General features: G+C 32.9%; 1 protein-coding gene and 1 pseudogene across 1 annotated transcript; one reads left to right on the forward strand and one right to left on the reverse strand.

The window, feature by feature from the left end:
* Positions 1-624: 624 nt before the first annotated feature.
* LOC113002162 (nucleoside diphosphate kinase 2, chloroplastic) lies at positions 625-5,434 on the reverse strand. The gene is made up of 10 exons (XM_041017531.1): positions 5,213-5,434; positions 5,059-5,115; positions 4,762-4,899; positions 3,515-3,595; positions 3,328-3,440; positions 3,146-3,195; positions 2,058-2,223; positions 1,873-1,958; positions 916-1,070; positions 625-669 (listed from the first exon to the last, which is right to left on the reverse strand). Exons 1-10 carry the CDS (start codon positions 5,432-5,434, stop codon positions 625-627), a joined length of 1,113 nt encoding a protein of 370 aa, XP_040873465.1.
* A 1,493-nt stretch (positions 5,435-6,927) lies between these two features.
* Positions 6,928-7,603, forward strand: LOC100793441 (uncharacterized; annotated as a pseudogene).
* The last annotated feature ends 2,618 nt before the right edge of the window (positions 7,604-10,221 follow it).

Below are 10,221 nucleotides of genomic sequence, written 5' to 3' on the forward strand. Positions count from 1 at the left end.
TATCACTTAGAAGAAATATTATTCTATACTACACCCTGGTTGAGATTCTAGAAATGAGAATGTTGCATTACTATAATATTTGAGAAATAAGGACACAGACAACACTACTGGAAATTATACGGTTGGAGTTGAACCGTCGTAGTATGTCACAACAATCTATGCTGATTGTATTGCTGACCGTCTTAAAATGGTTGTTTGAGGACAGGACTTTCTACGACGGTTGTGATATAACCATCTTAGAAAGATCCCCCTATTATGCCGGTTGGAAGCTAGACTGTCTTAATATGTCCATTTTGCAACTTGACTTTCTACGACGGTTGCTATATAACCGTCGTAGTATGTTCAACAGACTAAGACGGTTCTATAACAACCGTCTTAGTATTTAAATATTTTTTTTGGAGATTGCTTTTTACGATGGTTTTAATATAACTAGCGTAGAAACTCCATCATACTAAGACGGTTATACTATAACCATCGTAGTATTTAGTAAATTTTTTTTTTGCGTTTTTGATGGAATTTTTTTGCTTTTTTTTTTATCCTTAATCATTAACAACATCGATAAGAACCAAAACTATCATTTTCAACATAAATAAAATCATTTAACTACAACAAGTGTGAAATCATTTAACTACAACCTCTAATCATCATCATCATTAACTCCAGTTCAATCTGAATCCCAGTAAGGAAGTTTCACTCAGTTAATGAACAGAAGAGAAGAAAGAGCATCATTAACTAACCGTATTTTAGGTGTTGGAGTGTGAAAGAGCTCAAACTTCAAGATAACAACAGAGGATTTTCCCTGTGGATAAAAATAATCATTAGCAAAGATATTTGTGGCCTAGAAGAAGAAGAAGAAAAAAAAAGGTAGAAGTGTATGGTTTATACATAAAATAACCGAGAGAGAGTAGAAGTGACCTTGTATCTGCCATAAGATACATAGAATGAGATCATGATAGCAAGAATTACATCCTGCCTTGCATATCTAATCCGGAATGACGACGTTGAAAAACTATTGTCTTTATCATCAATCATCAAAACTCCACATAAATTGTCGGCACCCACTTTAGGAGCTGCACCTCAAAGGAAAGACAAATTCGAACATTTTAATCAATCTAAGAAGAAAGCAAGACAGCAAATTAACCGGGCAAAAAAATAAATGCTCTGCATATTCAGCATGCTAGTGCTAATGTCTCATGAAAATCAAACAGTAAGGCAGTTCAAAATTGTAGGCATAAAGATTTTGAGAACATATCCCAATCAAGGCTAATATGGGTTGAAAACAGAAAAATACATTGGCACTGGAATCCCCATTTAGCATTTGTTTTGCACACTGAAAACTTATCAGAGAAAATGGTGAACAACATTGGAAAACTCATTTTGGAAAAAAAAGAAGTTTGGAATGGTTAATTAAAAATCATGAGAACTGAAATAAGTTTTCAAACCTTATTTGCTCATATAGTATAATTAAAAATAAAAAGAGGGAAAAAATGGGAAATAAGTTCTATTCTATGTTCCCTAAGCTGATTTCTTTTTTTTTTTTTTTTTTTTGGTAACCCTGTTATTGTTATATGGAGTATCCCTCGACTTTGTCGATGACTAATCTCCATTGGATAACATGAATGGTCACCTTTGGTGAAATTCTCTCCTTCCAATCATATTTTTTTCGTCTATAAGACTCGAACTGAGACCTTGTTCAAGGGAGCAGAGTATCACTTGAACCAACAAAAAAAAGGTAAGGTCAGTCACATGAATTGCATAACGCCATCAGGCTCAATTAAAGACCAAATTTTCAAGCAACCTAAAGTCAAACTAAAGAACATAACTGCAATGAAACATGAACACATAAAAATATTAGGAATATATTAATTTCACCTTCATACTGAGCAACCCCTGCAAGAACCCCAGGATGGGAGTCATCACCGTCCTCCCATCTCAAAGTAATCTTGATTCTGTACCATCTGCACAACAATAACAATAATTAAAAATAAAATGTAAAAAAGAAGTGTTTAAAATGTAAATAAAATAAAACCACCCGAATTGCAGAAATGAAAGCTTACCCTTGTTCAAAAAGGTTGAGATTGTGAAACCTATGAATGTAAACAGCAACTTCATGAACAACATCGAGTATAGGAAGTTGGTGATTTGCCCTAGAAGAGGCAGTTTGGTCTGCATTGAGCAACCTTTTGGTTGACAAATTGGTTTGATTCAGACCCACGAACCATCCTAATCTCCGAAACATACGTAGTGTATTGTAGTGCTAGCAGACAAAGAAATACTCTGAATGAATGGCCAAATAAAATTTCAAAACTGAATTAAAGGAGGAAAATAATTGAAACCACAACTTGTCCATCGTTTAACACCCTAGTGCTATGACCAATGTTTTTTAATCCCTATCGTTCCCATGATGAAACAGTGACTTTTATTTCAAATTTAATTTATACTGATTTTATTCTTTGTTGAGTTACAGGAAGTTTTTCTCACCACCATAGATTTGAATTTGAAGCTTAAAATTTTGTCGTAATTTTGGGGATTTGTTCCCTGAATCTATTGAAGCTGCCAATGCCTCTATCAAGTGTAATCCCTTGCTTGACAAAAAGGGTGCCTATCTGTGCAAACCATACCGTATATTTTATTTTTATTTTTGTTTTTAGATTTTTTTTCATTTTTTAATAACTACAAGTATTACTTTTTATTGTAAATTAAATTATTTTCATAGTTAGATTACTTCATCCAAATGTGTGAATTTACTGTCATAGACTTATTTCCACTTAATCAATAGTAACTCAAGAATGATTATCTATATAAAAGATATTTGTAAACTCTACAAAGAACTTTTTTTACAAAGATTCTATCACTACAAATACTTTTTTACATTTTTATTTTTTACTTTTTTATTTGACGTCTAACAAATAGTTACTTTTTTACATCCAAACATGCAAAAATTGAAACCTAATAAAACCATATAAAGATTACTATCCACTTAGTGTTTCTCAATAGGCCAACTACAATAGCTTCCACCACATCAAATATGCTGAACGTATTGTCTCAACAAATCAATGGCTAACTTTTTTTGTTCTCTTTCACAATTCACATCTATGTTTGTTGCATGTATTTGGGTTAAACTGGATAGCATAAGAGGCCTTACCTATTTCACGCTTGCCATTCTCAGGATTGTCACTGCCATGAACAACATTCCTGGCAAGTTCAACATAAAATCATGTCAATCCTAAATCTTGACACATATGCTGTGAAGCCTATCTTGATTATTGACTAAGTGAAGGCACTCAAAAGTGAAAGTCAGCTGCAAAAGATTAAAAAAGTTGTTACCTTCGTGTCTGAACAGCAAGGTCTCCTCTTATTGTGCCTGGTTCAGCTTGAAGAGGATATGTAGCGCCTATAAGTTTACGGGCCGATGCGACTATCCCAACCCCCTCCCAAGCCTTGCAAACATAGCATCATATCAAACATTGCAAAAATGCAGGTGAAATTGGAATTCTATTGGAGCGAGTTATACCATACACACAACAGGACCTGAAGTAATATAGTCAATCAGCTTGGGGAAGAATAACTTTTGTTTTAGATCCTTGTAATGCTCCTAGAACCATAAACAATCATAATAAGCCTAATAAATATAATAATCACATTAAAAAAACACAAAAGAATCAACATTACTGCAAACAAAAAATGTAAGTCCACATTATATGGTTCAGTAATCACTTCATGCAACTACAATGAAATCAAATAGCATATGTTAACAATTATTAGACAAGTTATTTTTTTAATGTTCTATTGAAATCGTATACACAATGATTCTAACATACCTTTCAGATGATATAATAGTTAGAATATATCATAATACCTTCTGTGTATCTTGAAATGCCTTAAAAGATTTTTTAACATATTGTATATTCTCATTGTTTTTCCTTGTTTATTTAGGGAAAAATAATCTGCTTTATCGTATCATTAATATAAATAGTCCACTGAGTTAATATTTGGTATTGATATCATTATATATCCTATTAATTTAATAGATTATTATTAGGAGGCTCCTTTCTCTATTTTCCTTCTTCCCTACCTAAAACCCATAATCAGGCCATGGTATCCACCTTGAAGAGAGTTTCATGTCTCAAGTTTATGAGTCTCATTAAATAGTTATTCAACCCCACAAAACCCATATATTGTTTTTCTTCTCACTTTTATCACTCTGTTCCAGCTACATTTCGAACTGTATAATTCTGTTCCAGCCCTACTCTTACCACAGATTGACATCGTTTGAACCTGTCTAACAACATGTTGGCTCTGTTCCAACCAGTCCTTTTGCATATTAGCTCTAAAGAAAATATGGTTTGGCTCTTCTCCCATTGTGTGTCCTAATGAAGGTGCCTCTCCTGGTATGCACCTTTACAAGAGCACATCTCCCATTGTGTGCACTACTGCACTTAAGTTATTTTTATGTTTATTTGTAACAAGCTTAAGTTTATAGAGGGAGTGCTACCATTGTATCCTCTATGCATCTTGAACATCTTAGAAGATCTTCAGAACATATTGTGGAATCAATTAGTTTTCTAACCAAGGAAAGAATCAATCTTTTCATCATATTTCCTTATTTAATTAAGGTTAATTGTATTCTTAGTTCGAATAGGACTATCGATTGAGTTAATAATTTGTATCATATGATATCACTATCATTATTGTACTCCATATCAATTTGATAGAATATTATTGGGAGCCTTCTATCTCTCTCTTTTTCTTCTTTCGTACCTGAACCCCATAATAATCCCAACAGTAAGAAAAACCACTGCACTCAACACATGACATACATACACACAAGCACTCAAAGAGCTTCAAGCCGGTTAACTTAAACCCCTTCTTCTCAAACCTAGAAATAATTTCTCCCACCTAAAGTTGTCAGCACAAGTAGCCAGCCATAAGTAACCATTATTCAAAAAACAATGAGCTAAAGATCAGCATAATAAAAACAGATAAACATCTCTTATAACTTGAATTATTATTTTGTTCTCTATTCCTAAAACCAGAAGAACAAATTAGGAAACTTACGAGGCCACGTTGCACGCCGTCGGGCTTGACCATTATGTAAGTATGGTCAACTTGTTCCTGTGCATTAGAATTAGAATTAGAATAATTAACAATCACAACAACACTTCTCATAAATCAGACTTAAGAAAATTGAAATAGTTGAAAGAGAGGAAACCAAAGAAGCAATTAAGTGGAGAAGGAAAATGACGAGTTTGGAGGAGGTTCTGGCACGAAGGGTTTTAGCATTGGCATAGGGAGGAGGGTGATATAAGAAAAGATGGGATTGTGAAGGAAATGCTGTTAGGTGTTGATGAGTAGAGCGAAATAGAGGGAGATTAGACTTGGGTGAGTGTGGAAGAAAGAATGTGACCCAAAAACTTCCACACACAGCTTCCATCTCTGTCTGCGGCTGTGAGACAAAACTACAGGTAAGAACGGTTAAAATTCCTAGCCCGTGAATCATCTGCAGCATCGAATTCAAAGCCCCACGACTTTCCTTCACCATGCAATGCAGCTACAGAATGCTATTCACCACAAGAACCTATTCTTCCCTCCATTTTATGTCCTCTGGTTTCAGATTTTCCAAATTCTTCTCCACCACCGAGAACTCCAAGTTGACGCCCAAATTGTTTGCATAAACAGAGAGTTCTTCTCCAATGGTTTGAAGCCTCTCACAGAGCCCCACCCCCGTGATCCGCAGGTGACGAACACATTCGCCGGCTGCGCGTGCAAACACTTTTGATGCCTTGTAACCTAATAACAAGAAACAACAACCTAGGGTTTGAGATACACAACATGGGTGAGGTTCAGGGTCAGGTTCAGGGACACAATGTGGGTGAGGTTGAGGGACATGCACAATGTAAAAAGCTTGAGGAACAAATGTGGGTGAGGTTCGAAGAAAATGGTTGTGGAACAAATGAAAGTGCCTGAGACAATGGCTGAGGGATTGCAGGCGCGCCGCGGGTTTAGCCTAATTTTAATATTTGTAATACTACGACGGTCGTAGCTCGAAACCCGTCGTTGTCTTCACTGTACTTAATTACAATAATGCCACTTACAACATTCTAAGACGGTTATTTATAACCGCCTTAGAATGTACGACGTGAAAACTAAATTTTTCCCCCTAATTACAAAATTGCCACCGCGCCTTCTTCTACATCGTTTACGTAGAACCGTCGTAGATATTGCGACTTAAAAAACTACTTTTCTAGTAGTGCAAGTTATAATTTAATTGGTGGACTAAGTTCATATATCTCTAAAATCTACCATATTTTTGAAGCAAATATAAGGAAAGTTAAAAAGCACTGAAACACGCGTATATGCATTGTAGGAACTAAGAATAAATCTTATAAATTTGAATTTTATGAAATTTTATTTTATAAAAATTGTGTTTATATCTTTTTTTACATAGAGTCTCAATGTCTACGTACTCACAGGTGGCTACTATGTCCAGGGATATACAATTGTTTTAGCGTAAAAACTTTTCTCACAATATTTAGCACAAATAACTTCTTTTTATTTTAACTAATTAATGATGTTTTCCTATTTCTTATTTTATTAATTATTTTTTATGGCTAAATTACTCTTTTAGTTCCTCTTTTTTTTTAATTTGTTTAACTTGACATCTCTATTACTATAGAAAAGATCTGATACATGTATGCCTATTGCTTAAGCTACATGATAGCCAGAATGCTCTTAACTGCAAATGTTGTAGCTAGAATGTTCTTAACTTTTCTTGTTTTTTCAAAAGCTCATTCATTTAGTTATTTTTAGAAAATTACACTTTTTTCAAAAGCTCATTCACTAGTTTGAGTTGGAGTGAGAGTGACTTGAACCAACATTTACAACAACAACATTCCACTCTGCTGAATTATTTTCTAACTAAAATTCATGGCCTTAACAGCTGAATCACTTCCTTATAGCTCAAGAAGTAGAGATGTGTCAGAGTTCAATTTGAGAGAATGGGCAGTGAAAGCTTGAATTAGCCATGAGGTAACCAACTCGAAGGTACTCAGGATCTTACATGAGAAGCTTTAGAGAAGACACAAGATCATTTCTAGCACTGCTTCTTCACCCGGATACTTCTTAAAAGGTACATGTTTTTTTCTCTCACTCCAATTCAAAGGAGTTCATTGTTTTAAGTCTTAACTTCTTTTTCACCTCATTTTCTCTCATTTGTTTTACATGAAATAGACCCTTCAACATATTCTTTCACTACTGCTCTTAAAGGTGCAACTACAAGTGAATAATGAAGCACATTGATAATTAGCATGGTTTGTGATTTTTTTTAGTGTGCTTAAATTTTTTGAATCAATTAAATGATGGTGGTGGTCAATTGCAGCACTGCAAGCAAGTTCAAGCTATAACAGTTGGGAATGCTTATCTCCAGAATGGTCTTGCTTTAAATTCAAAGTGGAATGAATCAGAAAGGTATGTATGCAACCCTCTCTCAGGGGAGGTACCATTGGAGTGTTTATCTGCAAAAACTATTAGTGGAAGATCTTTTAGAAACTCAATAAACAGAATTGCCATGTATTCCCCTATAAATATTGCTTATTACAAATAAATATAAGCTGATTACAAATAAATACAAGCTGATTTTCAGCCCTGTAAATTAGCAAAACTACCATAAATCCCTATACTGCAGCTGTTATATTCTAATTAAGGAAAAAAGCACAGATTTGCAATTACATATAGGTTTTTAAATGGCTTTAAATATCCAGCTGTACATATAGGTTTTTAAATGGCTTTAAATATCCAGCTATATTATGCTGCAATTAGAACATTTCCATTTCCATTGACAAAATATTCCGTCTTCAACTTGGTATCAGAGCTACCTTTTAGGAATTTTTATAAGAACATAGGACACTTCCACTATAGGAGCTAAGCTCTAGGGGGTTGATATGTACTTGTTTTCTACTATCATTTAAAACCTTGTACTCTTCATTCCAGTTGCAATAAATTTTTTCTTTCTAGTTTCTAGTAGCACTACTGAACCAAGATTCACAACAAGATTCTTGTTGATCACTTTAAATATTTATGCAGGGAAGTAATGACCAATCACCAAATTGACTGCATAGGTTCACAACTCAAATGAAAAATCGTTATGCTACAAACAATGAAACCACATCTTCTTTGGAATCTGATGCTAGTCAAAGTAAGATGGTATCTAAACATTCAAACTTACAAGTAAAGGGCAAGGTAACTACATCTTGGATATTTTGTCATCCTCAAGTAATGAATTTATGTAGAAAGATTTATTAATTAGGTTGTTTCATTTATATTACTTGTCTATTTTGATCTTTTTTGTCCAAATTTATATTCGTTTTTCATGGAGTCCTAAGAAGCATGATGTGCACTTTTTAAAAAAATAAAGAAAATAAGTTTTTGTTTGCTTTTCTATTTTTGTTTTTGGTTCTGGTCATTTTTATTTAAACTTTTTGGTAGGATTTATATTTCTTTTTAGTTTTGAGTGAACTGATAGCATATGTATGAATGCCTTCTAGGAACAAGCAGATATGATAGAGGGAAAATTTAGTCCCCCAGCAGCAGTACAACATATTCATGAGATACGAAAAATGAAGTTGGAACTAGAGCAAGAACGCAAAAAGTTGGTAAATATTCAGCTAAAACTCCAGGGTAATTATTCTGCATTTAGAATATCTAGATTGTATTATCATTTCACATGTTTAAATAGAAACGACCAACAATCTGGATCTTTCTTTAATGCCAGAAGAAGAGAAATTGAACAAGTCTTTCCAAGAGGAGCTTAAATTGCTAAAGTTGAAAAGAGACAAAGTGAGTCTATATAAATTTGATTTATTTCTATAAGATTTTGGCAAAATATGGAATGCCAAAATATTGGTGGAGTTTTTTGTATTCTTCCTGTATGGTTCTGCTCTGCAATAGTTAGAAAGGTTAGGAAAGAGCAACCAGCTAGTAAAGTTTTGTTATGACTCAAGATAATTTGATTGAGAATTGTTGGTTTGAACCAATGTATTTCTCAACCGAAAATCAATGACTGATCTTTTAAAATGATGATAATTTGTTCATACACAAGGCAAGAATTAAGTTCATAATCTCTAATAAATAATGTTACTTATGAATTATGTCACACCATATTGGTATTTAATTGACAATTCTACTCTTAATAAGAATTATTCTCTTGGATTATATCAAGTTTCTATAAGATTTTGGCAAAAATGTTTTCACACCATATTAGTAGAGACAATGAATAGTTTTCTTCTTTTTGTTTATATATATATATATATATATATATATATATATATATATATATATATATATACCTTGTTTGTGTGAATGACAAATTGTTATTTAATTATAAGTTTTTTTTTACTGTACTGCTAGCTATACTAAAACATAAGCTAGCTAGCTTCTTTTAATGATGTACTTATTCATTAACTATTATTATTATTATTATTATTATTATTATTATTATCTTTCATCTTGATACTATCTGTTTTTGTTTTTGTTTTTCCTTGTTTCTTTTATTTTTATAACTTACATATTCTTCCAATTTAAATGTTATTTTCCATATGGTAATTAAAAAAAAACATATGAATAAGTAAGTGGGCATATCTAGAAGATTTATTATTATTATTATAATACGCTTTTTACCTACACTTGAAGACGATAGGTAAAATTAAAGGCTTTTACCTACAGTTGGGAGATATAAGTAGAAGTTAATGACTTTTACCTACACACTATAAATAGTAAGTACTATCTATAGTGACAGTGGAATATAATTGTAGGAAAAATTATATCTGTAGGTAAAACTTATAGTGACATACTATTAGCCGTTGCTATACACCCCTCAAAATTGATGGAAGAAATGTCCGAAGTACAAAGTCTATTATACATTTACTTACGAATTTTTCATCTATAATGATAATGGTTATCCGTAGGTATAAGCCATTTTTTTTGTAGTGACAAATACAAAGTTAAAAACAGTGCATCGCTACTGTGACTCACTTTATCTATCTACATTATTCCACATCAACTTATTTCATGTAGCATGAACAAGAATATACCAGGGAACAAAAAGTAATACTAATAAATACAACTTTATGACTCCCACCTTGCGTAAATAAAAATCCACCAACATATCTGCTATTAAATGATGTCAAGGAATAAATGTACTGGACTTTTATTTGAACCTATAAA

Source organism: Glycine max, chromosome 7 (genome assembly GCF_000004515.6).
Source record: "Glycine max cultivar Williams 82 chromosome 7, Glycine_max_v4.0, whole genome shotgun sequence".
Taxonomy (NCBI): domain Eukaryota; kingdom Viridiplantae; phylum Streptophyta; class Magnoliopsida; order Fabales; family Fabaceae; genus Glycine; species Glycine max.